Here is a 21,744-nt window from a genome sequence, read left to right on the forward strand (position 1 = left end):
GGGGGTGTCCTGGAATCAATCCTTGCAGACACTGAGGGGAGACTGTACTCATCAGTATCAGCCAGCACTAAGTTAGCACACAAAACATTTGCTTTAAGGAGTTTTTATCTGTACTATATTTCAAAATAAGAAAGTTTTCATTAAAAGAGGTAGATGAGCACACTATTAGGAGTCCTCTACTCTGTAATGGTGAAATAGTTTGGCAAAATGTTGGAAAGAAAGAGCATTTTCTTGGGGGAGAGAAAGAGGAGGGATTAATTACTATGAAGGAAAAAGGATATGGAAAGCAAAAATGTTAAAACATAAGGGCAATCCCAAAAGATTAAATCACTGCACCATACGTGGAAAAGTGCTGTATTTTGGCATTACTGTAGTTGGTACCATTTCTGATCAGTGTGGACATGGGAGGTAGAGGAGACTATTCTAGGTTCTGGCTTATAGACATCAGAAATATGACTACAATGTAATAGAACTGAGTCACTAAACCACCCTTCCAAACACATATCCAAATGAGTGTCATTCCATGTAGTTCCTGTGAGGAGACTACACACTTATTCTAATTGTCTTGCCATTGCTCAAAGTAGTTTGGAACTACACTTTCTAAACTGCCTTCAGAAATAATTTAGTTATAGGTGCAAAATAATTGGTCTTACGACTTTACTGTCACACCATCGTTTGAGCAAGATCTGTATTTCCCAGCCCAATTACACAAAATATTCACAACATTTTGGTCATTTTGAAAAATCCAATCCACTCTTGAAAGGCAAAGATTTGCCATCAGTGAAGACATTCTAAAGAATGTGCCGTATCTGTGAAGGAAACTCACAGGAGTTCCAAAAATGTTTTGGGCAGTGGCAGTGTCACTGCAATGAGTACTTACCTCCTCAAGTGACTTAGGAGAAAGAAGTCATTTTTATCATAAAATGGGATATGTTTAAAGTAAGTCTTATACTTTATAATAATTTCCAATATTTACTTGGGCACTGTCTTAAAAAGAAAAATTTCATACTGTAATATTTTTCAAGGATAAGACAGGTTTGTTTGGCAAGAACTGTGTCATGTTGAATGATAATCAGGAAAAGGCCTATTTATTCTGTTATACCTGTTTTAGACAGGAAAACATGCTATTTGGTAAGTTAAAAAAACCCAACTTTATGAACTAAACACTTACCCATGTCATTAACAAAGATGAAGAAGAAGAAGAAGATAAGTACATTAAATTTCCAAACATCAAAATGAAACTAAGGATAACTGAAATCTGAAAAAAAGTGAAAAAAATACATTTTATGGTTATTACATATATTGGCATAACACATACTTTGTAGGTATATAGCCATTTCTAATGCAAATTTATTTGCATAAAGATGAATGACTCTTGGCCAAATGATAATAGACTTTCAAGTCACTGCTAGATTCTAAATATTAAAATTCAAGACTATAAATTTTATCTGGCAGAATTTAACTTTTTCTCCATCTGCTGCTTGGAACAATGAAAAATAAGTCTATGATTTCTATTGTTTTATCAATGGAGTAACATAGCAAGAAAGATTTAGTTGTAAATACCAGTTTTATTAATCTTATTTTTGTTGGACTTCTATTATTTATGAAGCTTTACTAACTTTTTATGTTTTTAAGGAAGCTATGTTTGCGACCTAAGCCAAAAACAAAATTGCAAGAATATAAAATTTCAGTTAGTGTGTCATTCAGGCAAAATGCTAAAAATCTCATGTCTGAGAAAGAAAAGGCAATTTTGCAAGTAGTAATGATACCAAAATTGTAAATGTTGGAAGAGGAATTATGATACATATAAGAAAGTCAACTTATACCAACAGTTTCCTGGCACACTCAAAGAAAAAGCTTTGTCATTATATCAGCACATTGTTGAATGACAATGCATTTGTTTGCTTTAAAATAATATATATGGCTTTCATGTATAATTTTTATGATTCCTTTATCTAACTGATTTTTAAAAATTAACCCAACAGCAATGGATAAAAGTACTTCTACCCTGGCCGGGTGTGGTGGCTCATGCCTGTAATCCCCAGTACTCTGGTAGGCCAAGGCAGGTGAATCACAAGGTCAGGAGTTCAAGACCAGCCTGGCCAACATGGTGAAACCCCATCTCTACTAAAAATACAAAAATTTAGCTGGGCGTGGTGGCACATGCCTGTAATCCCAGCTACTCAGGAGGCTGAGGCAGGAGAATTGCTTGAACCCAGGAGGCAGAGGTTGCAGTGAGCCAAGATCGTGCCATGGCACTCCAGCCCAGGCGACAGAGCAAGACTCCATCTTGAAAAAAAAAAAAAAGTACTTCTACCCTATGTAACCTGCGTCATATTAAATATTTTGTTCCCAAGAGCTAGTAGTCAGAATCTCTCTCTTTTTCATTGCCATATCCTCAGCATCTAACAGACCATGGACATGGTATGTACTCAATATTTTGTTGAGTGAATCCATCGTATTTGAAATAAGCTTCTATGAGCTCTTTTTTAGGTGGACTGTGTTTCATTGGGCTGAATTAGCAAGTTAATGTCTATTTTGAATTCAGCATTTTGCATTACTGAACAGACAGCATGATGTAACAGAAAGAAGTGAGGGAGCAGGAGGCAGTGTCTTAACTGTGTCCCTGCTGTCAGGCTTGAGGCCTCTTTCATTGTTGTTAAGGGGAGTGCAATGCATACAAAGTTTCATTTAGGCAAGATGAATAAGTTCTAGAGATCTGCTATACAATATTGTGTTAATACCGTATTGTACACTTAAAAATCTGTTAAGAGGGCAGATCTCATGTTACTTATTCTTACCACAATAAAAAAGTTGAATATATATGTTATATATATAAAATATATTTTTATGAAATATAACTATAATTTTATCATTTATAAAATATAAATTAATATATATATGTGAGGTTTTAGAGGCAGACAGACATAGAATGGGAAATCCAGCTTCATCATGCAGCAAATGTGGAATGTAGATAAATAACTTAACCTTCTCTAAATTTAAATTTCATAACTTGTATGATGAGGCTGCCACCACCCACAAAAAAAGTTTAGTGGGAATACATCAGATAATGTGCACGACGTGATTCAACTCAACAAGTACAGTATTTCCTTTTCTCTACAGAATATATGTATATGTATATATTTACTAAAAGTAAGGCAAGAGATTTCACGTTTGAAATTCTAGCTATTTAAACATTTCAATCAGCGTGATTAAAGTATCAACTTATAACACAAGGGTCTCTAAAATACTGTGAAGTCATAAGTAGTATACAATTATACATTGTTTTGACGAGTATATTTCCTTGTTCCTCTATAATCCCTTCTACTTCTTAAAAATTGCTTTCTAGAAAACAAACCTCTCCATGGTTGAAAAAGAAGCACAGTACTGTAATAAGACCTCCTAGTTGAGTACCACTGCAAAAAAAAAAAAAAGAGTATACAATCAAAATTCGTGGAAAATATAGTGAGCTTTTCACAAAATTACCTCAGAATTTAAAATCATAGTTTAAATCATACTTAAAACATAATAGTACTAAACCATACCCATGTAGTTGATGTTTAAATCCTGAATGTACAATTCTAAAAAGTGTACATACAAATTAATCTCAATTTTATAATTTATTATAGCTAAAATACTTTCTAAATAAAATACACAGGGTGTGAACATAAAATACTTTTCTTTTTGTTTTTTTGAGACAGGGTCTTGCTCTGTTGCCCAGACTGGAGTGCAGTGGCGAAATCCCGGCTCACTGCAACCTCCACCTCCTGGGTTCCAACAATTCTCCTGTCTCAGGTTCCTGAGTAGCTGGGATTACAGGTGCGTGCCACCATGCCCGGCTAATTTTTTTACTTTTAGTAGAGACAGGGTTTCACCATGTTGGCCAAGCTGGTCTCAAACTCCTGACCTCATGATCCACCTACCTCGGCCTCCCAAAATGCTGGGATTAGAGGTGTGAGCCACCGTGCACCACCACATAAAATAACTTTTTAAGAAACAGACTAGCACTTTAGAGTCTAGATCACATCCTTTGAATATTCTGAATAAAGGCAAATTTTTATCTTTTGAAATTGGATTTAAGGGATTGAGAGATGAAGATTCTAACAGTTTCATGGAGCATTAACTTATAACTGTCTGAACTACTGCAAATATTCTTTACTTGAGTCCCAGAGAAGCAATAATGCAGAATAAAAAAATCAGATGAAAGATAAAAACCATTTCTTTTGATGTTGTTGTTTTGTTTTTTTGTTTGTTTGTTTGAGGAGTCTCACTGTGTCACCCAGGCTGGAGTGCAGTGGCGTGATCTCGGCTCACTGCAAACCTCCGCCTCCACAGTTCAAGCCGATTCTTCTGCCTCAGCCTCCCGAGTAGCTGGGATTACAGGCGCCCGCCACAATGCCTGGCTAATTTTTTTTTGTATTTTTAGTAGAGACAGGGTTTCACCATGTTAGCCAGGATGGTCTCCATCTCCTGACCTCATGATCTGCCCGCCTCGGCCTCCCAGGGATTACAGGTGTGAGCCACTGTGCCTGGCCCCAAAACAGAACTTTTTTTAAAAAAAGAACATTTTTAAACCTGCCCAAACAATCTCAAAGCAATTCTTTTCCCTCAAAATAACGAGCTTACATTTTTCTATATGGCATATGGAAAAGTGCATAAAATTTCTAGCTTATAGAACTGTTTAAAGGGAACATCCATGTAGTCACCATATAATTAATTGAAATAGAGAAATGATTATACTGAGTCTCCACTTGCCAGCCTCCAAGATAAGAATCAGCTACTGACCTGATTTTTGAGATTATCAACATAACTCTTTCCATATACATATCAAGCTATGATTTACTTTAATCTGTTTTTAAGCAATATACAAATGGAAGAATGCAGTATTTTTTTAAATTTTGTACCTAGATTCATTCATTCAAAATTATATTTGTAAGATTCAAGCATGTTGTGTGTAGCTGTATAGTTCATTCATTACTGTATACTGTTCGACCACGTTAATAAACCAAAATGTATTCATTTCTCTGTTAATGGATATTTGGGTTGTTTCCAGTTTGAAGCTTTTGCAAATGATGCTACTATATTATTGTATGTACTTCCTAGTACACATGTGCAAGACTTTTTTTTGGAATATATACTTTAAATTAGAATTGCTGAGTTACAAGGTATCTATACCTTCAACTTTACCAGATAACGTACACTGTTCACCAAAATAGTTGTACCAATTTATGTGTCCACCTGTGGTGGATGAAAGCTCCTTTATCAATCTCTTAGATGTGAGTTGGTACTTCACTGTGGTCTGAATGTGTATTTTCTTCATGACTAATGATGGTGGTCAACTTTACATATGTTTATTGACCATTTGGTGTTCTTCTGGGAAATATCAGTTCATAAACGTTTTGTCCATTTTTCTATCAGGTTGTCTTTCTTCTTTGTCTTCATCTTCCCACTCTAACATAAACTTCACAGGGACAGAGATTTCTGTTCTGTATTCCAAGCACCCAGAACAGTGCTCCTGGTCACAACAGGCTTTCAATAAATATTTATCAAGTTAATGAATGGAATTTCTGGATAGTAGGTGGGGTATATGCTTTGTAAATATCTTCACTCACTTGGAGGTTTTTTTTTATCCTATAGTTCTTTTGAGGAACTGCAGTTCTTCTCATCCAATTTATCAGTTTTTCTTCATGGCTGGATTTTTGTATTTTGTTTAAGAAATCATTTCTTATTCCAAGGGACTTTTTCTAGATTATATGCTAAACACTTTTATAAATTTGTCTTTCATATTTGAGTGTCTAATCCAGCTTGGATTTATTATTTATATAGTTCCAATTTCTCTTTGTTCCATATGATCTCCCAATTATTCCAGCACTATTTATTAAAATGCCTGTCCTTACTCACCAATCTGCGATACCCACTCCTCCATATATCGAATGCCTTTAAATGTACATTTCTGCTTCTGGGCTGTACTCTATTTCAGTTATCTATTTGTCTATTCCTGTGCCAATATCATAGTGTCTTTTTACACTGGCTTTATGATATAGCAACAATTGATAGTGCAAATCCTCCTTTTTCAAGAATACCTTGACTGTATTTGGCCCTTTGCATTTATTTCTGCATAACTTTTAAATCAGCTCATCAAAGTCAACAAAAAGTATGTTGGAATTTTGAAGCATTGAATCTATAAATCTTTTTAATATCAAGTCTTCAATCAACGAGTGTGGAATATCTCTCCACTTGGATTTTCCCAGACATATCTCAGGAATGTTTTAATCATTTTCCCATAGGTGTCATATATATCTTTTGTTGGTTTTATTCTGAGGAACGTCATGCTTTTAATGCTATTCTAAATAGCATCCTTTCAAAATTTCATTTTCTATTTAATCCTAAAGTATAAAATTTATAATTTTGAATTTTAATATTAATGTTTACATCTAGTAACATTGTAAATTTTATTATTGCAAACATTGTATCCATAAACTTTTAAAATTTTTCTAGATATATGATGTAATCTACTTTCAAGAACACTTTTTTTTTTTTTCAAGTTTTCCAATCCTTACACTTATCGCTACTCTTCTTTTTATGTACTATGCTGGATAGTATCCCTGGTACAACACTGACTTATGTTAATAGTTTTCGTTGATTCTATGCTAGTGTTTTTTATGCTGAAAACTTCCTAAAACAAAAAGTGTGGATATTTACTAATCTCTAAATTGACATAAGCCTATGAAAACTCAACAAATAATTGTTCAAAGAGTAAAGCTATTAATTAACTTTAATTTTAAATGTTTTACACAACAAGAATAACCTTGTAAAGAAATCTGATGATTCAGCTAGGAAAACGTTCCACCGAAAGAAACAGAAAACCTAACAAAAGTGGCTTACACAATATGGATATTGTTTACTATATCATTCAACAAGAAAATGAAAGGTAAGTATCTGTTGGCATTGGTTCAGCAGCAGAAGGATGGTAGGCCAGATAGATCTCCTATGTTTATGGCCTTTCCCTTATGGTCACAAGATGACTGCTGCAGCTCTGGGCATGACATCCTAGTGTAATCAAAGCAGGAAGAAACAGAGAAGGGGCAGCTAAGTCTGTCCTTTTATGAGAAAGGCAGATACTTTCCTAGATGTAACCAAAACTGACTTCACCTTAGTTTTCATTGACAAAAACTAGCTGATATGGTTATCTCAGGGAGCAATTATGTGTGGGAGCAAAACACACGACCATTGAAATTAATTTCAACTTATCACCTGAGACCAGTCTTACTGCTTCTTCATCATGGTACTCTTATCAAGATAGACAGGCTAGCAGATGTAAGTGCCCGCCACATGTGATACACAGTTTTTCCTACTGCTTTCTTAATTTCATCCTTAGAGAACACAATTAGAAATAAGCTGCTGTTACTGCTAACCAAAGATCTCCTCCATGTTTTATTAATTTTACACATGAACTAGGAGCTATTCCATTAAAGCCTTTGTTAGGAAATCTTAATTAGTTAAAAAAAAAAAAAAAAAAAACCCTTACAGGATAAAAGGGATGCCTTTGAGATAGAATTTTAGTGACATCTCCAGTTTCTGGTTACATGATATTGGTTAAGCTTCTGAAAAAATCAAACAAATCCACAAACTTTCCTGATATGAATCTAATCTCGTTAATTTTCCTTTTCATTTAATCAACAAATATCAGCCTATCTGTATAAGCCCACTGAAAGGTCTCTTAATTCAGTAGTAGTCTTACCTCAGGTATGCTCCATACATGAAGAACAATCCCATCATTAGTCCATTTAAAATAAAGATTACACCAACATAAAAGCAAGCAGGATCTCCCAATCCTTTGAAAAGATACAGATAATCAGTGTTTAATGAATATACAACTCTAAAGCAATTGGGCATAATTATCTCGGTGCTTTGCAATCATGAGCTCATGAATTTGCTGAAAGCATTTGCTTTCCAGATTGCTGCTGTGTTTAATTCTTTACCTTTATAAGAGTTTGTGTGTGTGTGTGTGTGTGTGTGTGTATGCAGACACATATATATGTGTGTATATATATGTGTGTATATCTACACATACACATATGTAAGCTCACCCTTATTGAGGTATTATATAGTTACACTTATACTTTACACTTTTTATAACTGCATTTGTACTTTCCTCAAAAGAATTACTATTACACTCTAATGATTTGTTGGGGATTCACATTTATTAATTAGCTGATGCTGCTAGTGGTTAAGTGTCTGGAATTGTCTGTAGAACCACTTAATGAATACAAAAGAAAATCCATTGCATTATTTTTATCTTTTGCTAGGCTCTAGGAAGAGTTAAGGTATGGTTTTGACTTCAGGATATAGCTTTAGTCTATATGAAATGATCCAGTCATTTGATCCATTATTATGTATAGCCAGAATCTTAGTATATTCCATATAGAAGATCGTGCATGTGTGTGGCAATATGTACTTTACAATCATCCCACATTTTTCTCAGAACAAGTTTATGACATTAGCAGGTATAAAAATACTTTTCTTATGATTGAGAAAACAACACAGAATATTCAGCTTGTCAAAGGTTATTTCACTTTAACTGGCTGGAGCCAAGGTCTGAAGGCTGGCCTTCTGATTCCCCCTGTCTCTCTGATCTCTCCTCTGAGTCAGTTCTCTCTTGCTTCAGGACATTTGAATATGCTATTCCCTATTCTTAAAATACCCTCTCTTACTCCTAATGTCGGGAACCTTATTTTCTTATTTGTAATATCCATCACAGTGCAACTGCTAACAGCCCCCTTACAGCATAAACTCGATGAGGGTAAGGCTCCACGCCTAGCTGGTTCATCTCTGTGTCCCAAGTGCCAAACACGAACCTATCACTTATAGGGAATGTAACTAACACCATACTTAGGTGATCATTTTCACCACTCAGACAGGGTCACACCTTCCAGCTGACTGAATCATTGCTAAGCCTCTCATTTTATAAGGCATTTTCTCCAATCCTTTACATCGTATACAAAAAAGTATAATTGCCCCTCAAACATCCTCATCAATTCTATTTTTACTGAGGGAATCAGCAAAAAATTTAAGGAAAATAGATTTAGTTTATATCCAAGAGTTGAATGTTGTTACAAACAAGTCTAAAAATTCATTCATAAAATATAGTAAGTCATGTTGCTAAAAATTTGAAGAAATAAAGAAAAAACAACAGTGTTAGTGCTATGAAAAGAGATACATGTGGCTCTGAACGAGAGTCTCAAGGGACAGCACCGTACTTGAATTGTAAAAGTACTGAAATGCAAACATCTTTTTTTTTTTTTGAGACGGAGTCTCGCTCTGTTGCCCAGGCTGGAGTGCAGTGGCCGGATCTCAGCTCACTGCAAGCTCCGCCTCCCGGGTTCACGCCATTCTCCTGCCTCAGCCTCCCGAATAGCTGGGACTACAGGCGGCCGCCACCTCGCCCGGCTAGTTTTTTGTATTTTTTAGTAGAGACGGGGTTTCACCGTGTTAGCCAGGATGGTCTCGATCTCCTGACCTCATGATCCGCCCGTCTCGGCCTCCCAAAGTGCTGGGATTACAGGCTTGAGCCACCGCGCCCGGCCTAGTGACCACTATGTATCCTGGAAAGCTGTTAGATGATTCCAAAAGTGGTTCTTTGACAAAGAAACCAATGTAGAATATAAATAGGAAGAGTTTTATTAATACTACTCATGAACTATGAGCATATATAAAAAAGTAATATTTCTAAATCAATCTATTATTGCATACCTATGCAATTTTAAATTTTTAAAATATGTATGCATAATTAAATTTATATTAGCTATTACAAATAGATATTTGACTATTTAATCTACCCTCAAAATTTATATATTGAAACTACTCCAAAACACATCTTTCTGTATCTTTGCATTCTGAAATAGAAGACTTATAGTGAAGATTGCATTACAATGGGATATGCTAATACTCAAATTCCAAACTTTATACTCAAATTTGTAAGTACACAGCCTTCTCAGAAAACTACTTTAAAATGTAAAATACTCATTGAGGTGAGTCAGTTCTAATTTTTTTAAGTGAACAACAGTATTTTACATTAATTCTTAAAAGTGAATCATATTATTAAATGTTTATGAATGTTTACAAATGACAGGATGTTTGGAAGAAACATGCCTTCACAGCTTTGAACTTCATTAAGAGGTTCTACTCTGGTGACATTTCAGCAGGTCTTAGTCTCTAGTCCAAATAAATTCATTATTCCCATGAATGTGCAATACCAGGAGCCTATGACTACCTTTAAAAAGACTAAAAAAAAGAGATAATGGAGGAAAACACATTTTCTTCATAATGATCTTTCCAAAATATCATTTTGTGATGGTTGCCTTAGACATTATAAACTCTGACAAATTTATTTAGATCATTTCACTTGTGAATCAGTCACTTCAAAATTATACACTATGCTTCTATATAGAAAAATATTACATATGTGGTAACCAATTCTGTAATATAAATAATAGTAACTGTTAAGTCAATATAAAAGTATATAATTAAAATACGGTGATTAATAGAAAAATACAAAGATTTATAGAAACATTTCAAAATTCATTTCATTTAGATCCTTGAATTTATTCCTTCATAAAATATATAAAATATATTATAAAAACTGGAACATAATGGAATAATAGCACCTGTGTGCATTACCATTTTAACCAAGCAGAAGATTTAATTAACCAATTGTTTCCAATCTGCAAGCTATTTTTAACAGTTCAAAGACAAAGGAAAAATAACAACAAAAAAATTTCTTTTTTTTTTTATTTTTTATTTTATTTTATTTTTATTTTTTTTTGAGATGGAGTCTGGCTCTGTCTCCCAGGCTGGAGTGCAGTGGCCGGATCTCAGCTCACTGCAAGCTCCGCCTCCCGGGTTCACACCATTCTCCTGCCTCAGCCTCCCGAGTAGCTGGGACTACAGGCGCCCGCCACCTCGCCCGGCTAGTTTTTTGTATTTTTAGTAGAGACGGGGTTTCACCGTGTTAGCCAGGATGGTCTCGATCTCCTGACCTCGTGATCCGCCCGTCTCGGCCTCCCAAAGTGCTGGGATTACAGGCTTGAGCCACCGCGCCTGGCCAAAAATTTCTAACAGAATGTTCATGTCTCAGAGGTTTTTCAAAAATAACATTATACATTCTGGAAAACTAATGTGAGATCACTGGGGGAAAAATAAAAAAATAAAGAGTTGAAAAAGGAAAGCAAACACCTCTAAGAGCTAACCATTTTAAATATTTTGGTGATTGGCCAGGGGCCGTGGCTCATGCCTGTAATCCCACCACTTTGGGAGGCCAATGCGGGCAGATCACGAGGTCAGGAGTTCGAGACCAGCCTGGCCAACTGGTGAAACCCCCATCTCTACTAAAAATACAAAAATTAGCTGGGCATGGTGGCAGGCGCCTGTGATGCCAGCTACTCAGGAGGCTGAGGCAGGAGAATCACTTGAAATCGGAAGGCAGAGGCTGCAATGAGCCAAGATCACACCACTGCACTCCAGCCTGGGCGACAAGAGCGAAACTTCAACTCAAAAAAAAAAAAAAAAAATGTTGGTGATTATCTTTCCAGTCCTCCCCCTAGGCATTTAAAACATGAAATTAGAGTTACTCAATACTACCTAATGAGATCACATTATCAGTGTTAATGTAATATGCATCACTAAATATCATAAACATCTTTCCACGTCTCACAAGTCTAGATTTATTATGCAGCTTGATATAGTAGGAAAAGCATAGCTTTGATGTCAGAATTGAACTCAAATTCTGACTCCGCAAGTTATGGTTTCTATGGTCTCAAGTAATCCTTCAACAGCTGTCAATCACTTCATCTCTCAAATGAGTTTAATAATAACTATGCTACAAGAGAAGTGAGATAAGAGCTCACATATACAGTCATTTATGTCCTAGGTATAGTGCTGGCCTATAGTATGCAGTGAATGCTTTTACCTTTTTAAAACATTCTGTTCTAAACTTATTTTTATTTGTAAATAAGAAATTAATCTCCTGTGAAATTAATCTCGCAGGGGGAGCGAGGCGTCGGTTGCCGGGAAGCGCGCGCCACCCCTCCCTCCCATTCTTCGTCCTCCCCTCGCGCGCCACCCGTTTTTCCTCTTTGTCTGTTAATAACAGCTGGGTGGCTGGGGGAGGAGGGAAAGTGGCCCCGGCAGAGTCTGGGCGGGCGCCTCCGGCTCAGCCGCCAGCCGCCTTGGGAGCCGGAGGACAGCGGCGGTAGCAGCGGCCGCCCGAGAGGAGGCTGTGCCGAGGCTCGGGGAGCTGAGCGCGGCAGCAGAGAACACCAGCGACCCATCGTGGCGCACCAGAACCAAAACCAGCGGCAGCCGCACGGCCAACTGAGCCGCCCCTTCCTGCTGGAGCCACCAAGGGGTGCGCGCAGCCGGGACCCCTTCATCTCCGCGTCTCCTCGTCTCCCCCGCCCGCGTCAAGCTGCCGGCCTCGCCCACCGCCCCGAGAAGGGGGCGCCGGGTGGCGGCCCTGTACGCGCGGGGGCCTCTCTGGACCGGCCGGGGCGCCTGGGCCCTGCTCTCTAGCTCCCGCGCACGAACCTGCCCTCTCGGCTCTAAGGGAGCAGCGCGGGGGCCCGCCCGGGCCAGGGCAGACAGGAGCGCCAAACAAAGCGGCCCGGCAGCAGTTAACGGTCGCCCGCGCGCCTACTTGGGCTCGGATCTACCTTCCAGTAGCAACGGAGGGGCCAATGGAGCGGCGGGGGCCCTCTAACCGCCGCCGCGCGGAGGTTACCGGCTCAGGTGCCCAATGCGCACCAGCCCAGCGCTGCGGACGGCGCCGCCGCGGCCCCGGTAGCCCCGCGCAGCCTCGGCGGGGCCATGGGGAGAGTGGCGTCGGAGGCCAGTGCGGCGCACTCCTCCTTCAGCATCACGAACAGCAGCAGCGGCCTCTACGGCTGGCAGGACTCGGTGCACAGCAGCCCTGAAGACGGCGGCGGCGGGCCGCGCCCAGTGATTGGCGCCTCGCCAGCTCACCGCTCGCCGCATATGTTTGGAGGTACCGACCCCTCTTCGCGCGCCCGCGCTCGGTCCTCCTGCGGCTGCACGTGGGTCGTGGCCCCCGGCTATTTTTACCCTTCTTCTTTTCTCCTTCGCCCGGGGCGCCGGGGGCTGCTTCCCGGCCCAGCCCCCGCCGGTCTCTGTCCTGGGAAGAAACCCCCGGCACTTAACTCCTGCGGTGCAGCTACCGCGTAGACGCGTGGTTTTGTTTTTAAACATCGTGAGCACCCTCACCTCAGCGGCTCCCTGGTAGAGAAAGTCTACTGGAGCAAATGTTTTACAACAAACCGACGAAACAGCCCTTGTGATTGTGGCTTTTAGTACCAGGAAGTCAGGAGGAGACCCGTTGCTAAATGTAGTTCTAACTGGGGACTCAGTGGGGAACAGTTTTTAAAGGCCAGAAATCGAAGGGTCTCAAATGAACGCTGAGTTACCATCTTTGGACCGACCTTTAATATAAAGCTGTAATCCTTAAATCTGTGTCAGTCCCACTTACTGTGTCACTTTAATTGGAGGAAAGCGTTAATGAAAAGTTTGTTTTTAAACTCCACTAAACCGCTACTTAAGATCACAGTTGCGGTGGCTCAAGCCTGTAATCCCAGCAGTTTGGGAGGCCGAGACGGGCGGATCACGAAGTCAGGAGATCTAGACCATCCTGGCTAACATGGTGAAACCCCGTCTCTACTAAAAAAATTCAAAAAACTAGCCGGGCGAGGTGGCGGGCGCCTGTAGTCCCAGCTACTCGGGAGGCTGAGGCAGGAGAATGGCGTAAACCCAGGAGGCGGAGCTTGTAGTGAGCTGAGATCCAGCCACTGCACTCCAGCCTGGGTGACAGAGCGAGACTCCGTCTCAAAAAAAAAAATAAAATAAAATAAGAAGATCACAGTTAATGTCAGTCCTGCTTAATTTGGAAAGCATTTAAAAAATGGAAAAATTTCCTAAGGAAGTAAAAATTTTGCAACTCTGCCTACAAGGTACAGTAATTGGCTAGGTTCTTTTGAAGAGCAGTGTTGACTAGAGTTAAGGAAAAGTCAGTTGTGGAAAATGGACATTTTTAATAGCAAAATGATGTGCTTTACTATAGAAACAGGAGGAAGGGTGCGTTGTCCTAGGAAAAGTGAATTCTACTTCTTCAGTTATGTTTTATGCTGATCTACTTTATTGCAAAACGCTAATAGTAAATGAATCAAGACCACCTCCCCTCCCCGATTTATGAAAATAAATAGAAGTATAGAAGATAAGCATTCCCATTTCATCGCATTATGCCTCCGATATTAGAAGAATTCGCAGCTGAGCGCAGATGAACAGCGAAAACAGCATCCCCTACATTTTTGTGCCTCTTTTACTCTTATATTTGTAAACGTAGGAACTTTGAGTGGAGACTTAGTAAAGTGGAATACGTGGTAATTTATCTGTTCTAATGTTCTGTACTATCAGCATACACACCAGCATAAATTAAAAATAAGAATGTCATGTTTAATTTTTCCCGTCTTTTTAGTAACGCTTTGCACATTCAATATGGAATGACGCTTGACTTTTAATTAGCTACCTTGTTTTAAAGTAATTTTTGCTTCTTAAAAATATTCATCCCTCTTAAAATTGGGCCATTTTTAAAAGTCATTTGCTTTTGAGTAAAGGAACTCTCCTGGTGTCCTTAAAGTGATTTGATCACAACTAACCTACCAGTTGAAGTTGCAGTAGTCCACATTGAAGAATATAAAAGGCAGTTTCTGAGAATTGGTGATTAGTGTGAGATTGAAGGGCAAACTGGTTTTTAATATTTATCTTTATCATATTTTAAAGTGAAAATTTGCATTTAGCCCTCTGCTGCCACTTGTTCAAAATAGCTCTTCTGCCTGGCCATACCAAGGAAAACATCCTAAAAGGTTCTTAGCCTACTAGCTGCTGTCTATAACAAAAAATAATTAAGTAGCATATTTGCCTCTTAAAATATCTTTAAGATTTCTTTTCTGTTTTGTTGACAGCCATGTTGCTACATTTTTTCATTTGGTTTTATTCTTTCCATGGTAACTGTAAAGCAAACATAATTAAGAAACAGACATTGGATACTTATGCAGTACACAGAAAGCATTTCTTCCAAACTCTTAACTAAATAAAGTAAATCCTTTCTAGGTGCAAAATCCATAGGTCAGAGGTCAAGGTTACCCCACCAGGAATACCTCATCATTGTAGGTAGGAGGAAATGGCTTTATTTACTCCAGAGCACCCAGGAAAAGGTTCTGACCTTTACAACCTGCTCTGCTTGCTATTCCAGGGGAAAGCAGGAAGGGAGGGGCAGAAGGACAGACCCATAAATGTTCTATGACAATTACTTGGCAGCACTGTTTCAAAGAAATAAGGAAAGCCTTTACTTGGCATTCTGTACTAAGCAGTGCATTGAAATGGGTTGGTTCCAGCTCTGGACGGCCCACCTACACCTGGCCCCTCTGGGCATGCTAAACACAGACAGGAGTGACACCACTACCCCAGGTGTTAGCCTGGAAACTTCCCTCCCTTCCATGCATCATCCCTGCTTTCATCTCCATAGTTGACAGATTCTCAGGGTCTGTTGTGTGGATTCCGGGATCAGCTTCTGAGCTCTTGCCCTTCTCTGAAACATCACTGTTGGCTCTCTCTTTAACTCAGGACTCTGCAGGGCTCTTGGTTCTGGAATACTTGCAACTTCAGGGAGAAGACACTCCCTTGGCCAGCTTCATCCCAGCATCTAACTGGGGAAAGAAGATTGGACATGCTACATTTTTGGGCAAGATATTTATCTTTTCCAAACCTATTTCCTGATCTATAAAATGGGAATGATAAAAGAACTCACATCATCATGCTTTTGTAAGAATTACAACTGATAAATGATAAATGTCGATTATCATAACATAGCAATAAATGTCGATTATTATAAAATAGTAATAAAATAGGTATTATGGAATATTATCAAAGTTTTATTTTATTTTATTTTATTTTGAGACAGTTTTGCTCTTGTTACTCAGGCTGTAGTACAATGGCGTGATCTCGGCTCCCTGCAACCTCCGCCTCCCGGGTTCAAGCCATTCTCCTGCCTCAGCCTCCCGAGTAGCTGGGATTACAGGCGGCTGCCACCACACCCAGCTGAGTTTTTGTGTTTTTAGTAGAGATGGGGTTTCACCATGTTGGCCGGGCTGGTCTTGAGCTCCTGACCTCAGGTGATCTGCCCACCTTGGCCTCCCAAAATGCTGGGGTTACAGGCGTGAGCCACTGTGCCTGGCCCTGGACAGAGGACAAATATTAATATATGGGTATCTAGTGGCTGCGACTAGGCCAGAGAGAGGAAGGTTAAAAAATCAAGGGAAGGAGTTTTGTCCATAAGTTGAGTTTAAAAATACATAACGTTAACTCTGGAGATAAATAGATCAAATACTAACAATGGTTATCTTTGGCTTTTTTGTTTTATTTTCAGTTTTAAGTTTTTCTTTTTATTTTTTGTGGATACATAACAGGTAAATATATTTATGGGTTACATGAGATATTTTCATACAGGCATGCAATGTGTAATAATCACATCAAGATAAATAGGATATCCATCACCTAAAGTGTTTATCCTTTGTCTTACAAACAGTTCAGTTATACCCTTTTATTTTAAAATGTACAATTAAATTATTTTTTACTATAGCCACCCTGTTGTGCTATCAAATATTAGGTCTTATTCATTATTACTTTTTTTTTTGAGATAGCCTCACTCTGTCACCTAGGCTGGAGTGCAATGGTGTGATCCCGGCTCACTGCAACCTCTGCCTCCTGGGCTCAGATGATTCTCCTGCCTTAGTGTCCCAAGTAGCTGGGATTATAGGCACATGCCGGCATTCCCGGCTAATTTTTGTATTTTTAGTAGAGACAGGGGTTTCACCACGTTGGTCAGGCTGGTCTCGAACTCCTGGCTTCAAGTGATCCTCCTGCCTCGGCCTCCCAAAGTGCTGGGATTACAGGTGTGAGCCACCGCAGCTGGCAGTATTTTTTGTACCCATTAACCATGTCCACTTCCCCCCAATCCCCAACTACCCTTCCCAGCCTGTGGTAACCACCATTCTACTCTCTGTCTCTGTGAGTTCAATTGTTTTAATTTTTAGCTCCCACAAAAAATGAGAACACACAGTTTTTCTTTCTGTGCTTGGCTTATTTCGCTTAATGTAATAAATTCCAATTCCACGACAGTGGTTATCTTTGAGTGGGGAATTTATAGGTGATGACTTTTTTTTCTTCTCCCATTTTTCAAATTTTCTGTAATGAGTACTTTTTAAATAGTTTTTAAATAAAAAATACGAAATTTTGTTAAAAAGCTATCATTTGTTCTTTCTTTTCACTGACTTATACAATTAATACACGATTGTATTCTCAATCTAAAGCTTACAAGCCAGAGGTAAAGCTAAAACCCCTCATGGACACACACACACACATGACCACTGCCACACCAAACGCAGTCACTTCCCAGAGGTAGTCATAATATTAATTTTGTGCGGACCCTTCTACATATTTTTCTATCCACTTATGTGTTACTGGCTCATTGATCAAGGACAATTTGCAGCATGATTAAACACACTTTATTTTTCTTCCCATCATCTCTTCAGAACTTGTCGAGTGGGAGGTAATCATCTCTTGCCACTAGATGAACAATAGGGCCATTCTAGAGGCTCTCTGGTCAGTCATAGGTGATGGACACTTCCACATTTTCTTCCTTGTAAGACAGAGGGTCCATCTGGAAATTTTGAATATCCAGTGTAAGGTACACAACAAACCATCCTATGCCAGAGGGGAAAAAGCTGAGCCTAAATATGCTCAAAACAATCAGTGGTTTTCAATGTTGGTTGCATACTGGGATGATCTGAGGTAGTTTAAAAAATTCCTGTCTCAGTTTCCCCCCAGAGTCTCTGATATAATTGCTCTTGGATTTGCCTGGGCTTCAGGGATTTTTAATGTATGTATGTATGTATGTATTTATTTATTTAATTTTTTTGAGACCCAGTCTCACTCTGTTGCCCAGGCTAGAGTACGGAGGCATGATCTCAGCTCACTGCAACCTTTGCCTCCCGAGTTCAAATGATTCTCCTGACTCAGCCTCCTGAGTAGCTGGGACTACAGGCACCCACCAATACACGTGGCTAATTTTTGTGTTTTTAGTAGAGTCAGGGTTTCATCATGTTGGCCAGGCTGGTCTCGAACTCCTGACCTCAGGTGATCCGTCAGCCTCAGCCTCCTGAAGTATTGGGATTACAGGTGGGAGCCAATGTGTCTGGCCGGCTTCAGGGTTTTTAAGAGCTCCCCAGACAACTGTAGTGGGCTACCTTTGAGAATCACTGCTCTAGATTTAACATCCAATTTATAGAAAATACAGGGGAAAGGAGAGAACAGCATGGAGTGCAATAAGCAATAGCCACACTGGAACACGCTATAGGACAAACACTCAGTTTCTTCTTTTTTCCTTTTTCTTTCTTTTTCTTTTTTTCGTGAGACGGAGTCTCGCTCTGTCGCCCAGGCTGGAGTGCAGTGGCGCTATCTCAGCTCACTGCAAGCTCTGCTTCCTGGGTTCAGGCCATTCTCCTGCCTCAGCCTCCAGAGTAGCTGGGACTACAGGCGCCTGCCACCACGCCCAGCTAATTTTTTGCATTTTTAGTAGAGACTGGGTTTCACCGTGTTAGCCAGCATGGTCTCGATCTCCTGACCTCATGATCCACCCACCTCAGCCTCCCAAAGTGCTGGGATTACAGGTGTGAGCCACCACACCTAGCAACACTGTTTCTTTAAAAAAAGTTGTAAGAATAAAAGGTGAGGAGGAGAGAGGAACCTACAGGTTAAAAGTGACTAAATTACTAATTGCAATGTGTAAAGAGATCTTTTTGGATCTTCAGGTGAACAAAGAAAACATATGAAAAGTTTTACATATCAAACAGGAATATTTGAACATTCAGTAGATATTTGATATTAAGGGATTGTTTTTAATTTTGAGGTTATAATAATGTGGGTTTTTTTTTAATTTTTATTTTTTAAACTTTTATTTTAGGTTCATGGGTACATGTGCAGGTTTGTTACACAGGTAAACTCATATTATGGAGGTCTGTTGTACAGACTGTTTTATCACCCAGGTACTAAGCCTAGTACTCAATAGCTATTTTTTTCTGCCCCTCTCCCTCCTCCCTACCAAAGGCCTTGGGTAGGCCTCAGTGTCTGTTGTTTTATTTTTAAAACAGTTTTTATGTTTCAGAGACATGTTGAAATAACTGAATGAAATATCTCCAGATTATATATCTGAGATTTAGGTGAAAAGAAGCCTATGAGAGGGAGGAGTGGGTGAGGGTGTAGATTTAACAAAATGATTGGTCATGAGTTGATAATTGTTGAAGCTGGGAAATGGGTACATAGGCAACTCGGTATTGTTTCCTCTCTTTTTGTATGCTTAAACATTTCCAAAATAAGAAGTTTTTTTAGAATGCTTAGTCCAAGGTATTAACAATTTAGTGCTTATTTAAAGATAGAACATTTTTTTTCCCACTACAACGTGCAGTTCTTGGCTTCTTTTTTTCACATTACAGTGTGCAGTTCTTCTTTTGGGGAAGACAGGTGTGACCATCTGTCCTGTTCCTGGCCCACCCCCACCACCTCTCTCTTGCTGACTGTTGCTTCCCAAGGCCAAGGCCAGAGGGTAGAGGAGACATGAGGGCATTAGACCATTAGACAGCGCTCATTTACTGGGTGGTCTTGGTTTTACAGCTGGCTTTTCCTGGGTGTAGTCACTTTGCTTGTGTTATGGATCAATTCTGTTCTCCCAAAAAACTTTTTTTTTTTTTTTTTGAGAATCTCGCTCTGTCGCCCAGGCTGGAGTACAGTAGCATGATCTCAGCTCACTGCAGCCTCTGCCTCCCAGGTTCAAGCAATTGTTCTGCCTCAGCCTCCTGAGTAGCTGAAATTACAGGCGCCCACCACCATGCCTGGATAATTTTTTGTATCTTTAGTAGAAACGGGTTCACCATATTGGCCAGGCTGGTCTCGAAACTCCTGACCTCAGGTGATCCACCCACCTTGGCTTCTCAAAATGCTGGGATTATAGGCGTGAGCCACTGCGTGCAGCCCCAAAAGACAAAGTTGAACTCCTAACCCCAGTACCTGTGAATGTGCCTTTATTTAGAGACGAGGTCTTTGCAGATGTAATCAAATTAAGATGAGGTCAGACTGGGTGCTGCAGCTCATACCTGTACTCCCATCACTTTGGGAGGCCAAGGTGGGCAGATCATTTGAGGTCAGGAGTTTGAGACCAGTCAGACCAACATGGTGAAACCACATCTCTATTAAAAATTCAAAAATTACCCTGGCGTGATGGTGCGAGCCTGTAATCCTGGCTATTCGGGAGGCTGAGGCAGGAGAATCACTTGAACCTGAGAGGCAGAGGCTGCGGTGAGCAGAGATGGTGCCACTGCACTCGAATGAGGTCATACTGGATTACGATGGGCCCTAAATCCTATGACTGGTGTCCTTACAAGGAAAGAAATTTGAAAACACAGAGGAGGCACAGGTGAAATAAGGCCATGTGAAGACAGAGGCAGGGCTTGCATAAGCCAAGGAATGCCAAGGTTGGCAACCAAAGGAGTTAGAAGCAAGGCAAGATTATTCCCTAGAGACTTTAAAGGGAGCATGGCTCTGCTGACACCTTGATTTTGAACTTTGAGTCTGTAGAACTGTGAGACAAGTTTCTGTTGTTTTAAACCACCCGGTTTGTGTTGCTTTCTTACAGTAGCCCTAAGAAACGAATACACCCGATCCAGACCTTCCCAGCTCTGAGGATGTCTCTTCTGCTGCATGCTGTGTATTTGGTCCCCAGGGATGCCAGCTCCAACTGTGGCCCCCAGGAGCCCAAGCAACACATACTCCTGCAATTGGGGTCCCTCACCTTTGCCGCTGGGTCCACTTGGGCAGGACTTGCATTCTTCTGCCCTAAGTGGTTCAAAGAGTTTGAGTGGGTACACTCTGGTACTAGAGAAAATCTGAAGCAATTTACCTAGTTGGATGAAAAAGGACTTATGTACCCTTGATTTATTAAAATTCATTGTTCTTTTATGTACATTTCTCTTTAAAACTCTGAAATGAATATTTGTTTATGCAGTATGACATGATTTAATAATTTATATGACAAGCTTAATAAGGCTGATATTCAATGAACAGAAAAGTAATTTATCTTTTAGTAATCAGAAAAACTTTCAATCCATTTTTATTTTTAAGTGTCTTTTATTAAAGCTTGTGATTATTAATGTAAGCCAAAGGGTGATTGTTTTTGACACACGGCATTGTACCATAGTGTAATGGGTAGTTTCCTTCTCAGTTAACCTTCAGTACTCTGTAGACGCTATTGTGAAATACTGTGGTGAAGTAAGGCCTCGCATCTTCGAGCAGGCTTCTTTACCATAGCATGTTTTTGATATTCATATCTGAACTGTAGTTCCTACAACTTCTTTTTTTTTTTTTTTTAGTCTTCCAACAGTTTATTAGAAAGAATGTAGACATTTAAAAAAATCCCCACTGTCATGAACATAATTGAGGTTTTCAGCCCTGATATAAGCGGAATCAAAAAAAGAAATAAAAAACCAATAGTGTATAAAACATTTTTCACTCATTGCCATACTTGACCAGTGCAAATACAAATCTGGTCTAAATGTACAGACTCTCAAG

General features: G+C 39.6%; 2 protein-coding genes across 2 annotated transcripts in view; one reads left to right on the forward strand and one right to left on the reverse strand.

Annotated features, from left to right (window-relative positions):
- Positions 1-7,835, reverse strand: part of LOC117072168 (probable C-mannosyltransferase DPY19L2) — a 45,726-nt gene extending 37,891 nt beyond the window's left edge. Inside the window, 3 exon segments of the mRNA XM_033192104.1 lie at positions 1,176-1,258; positions 3,359-3,416; positions 7,742-7,835. Coding sequence (XP_033047995.1) covers positions 1,176-1,258; positions 3,359-3,416; positions 7,742-7,779 — 179 coding nt within the window. The 5' untranslated portion in view covers positions 7,780-7,835.
- A 2,097-nt stretch (positions 7,836-9,932) lies between these two features.
- Positions 9,933-12,790, forward strand: LOC117072169. Its single transcript, XM_033192105.1, is given in 3 exon segments — positions 9,933-10,031; positions 12,046-12,506; positions 12,508-12,790. Coding segments are annotated over 3 exon segments (810 nt in total). The 3' UTR covers positions 12,758-12,790.
- The last annotated feature ends 8,954 nt before the right edge of the window (positions 12,791-21,744 follow it).

Source organism: Trachypithecus francoisi, unplaced genomic scaffold (genome assembly GCF_009764315.1).
Source record: "Trachypithecus francoisi isolate TF-2019V2 unplaced genomic scaffold, Tfra_2.0 Lachesis_group4, whole genome shotgun sequence".
Classification (NCBI taxonomy): domain Eukaryota; kingdom Metazoa; phylum Chordata; class Mammalia; order Primates; family Cercopithecidae; genus Trachypithecus; species Trachypithecus francoisi.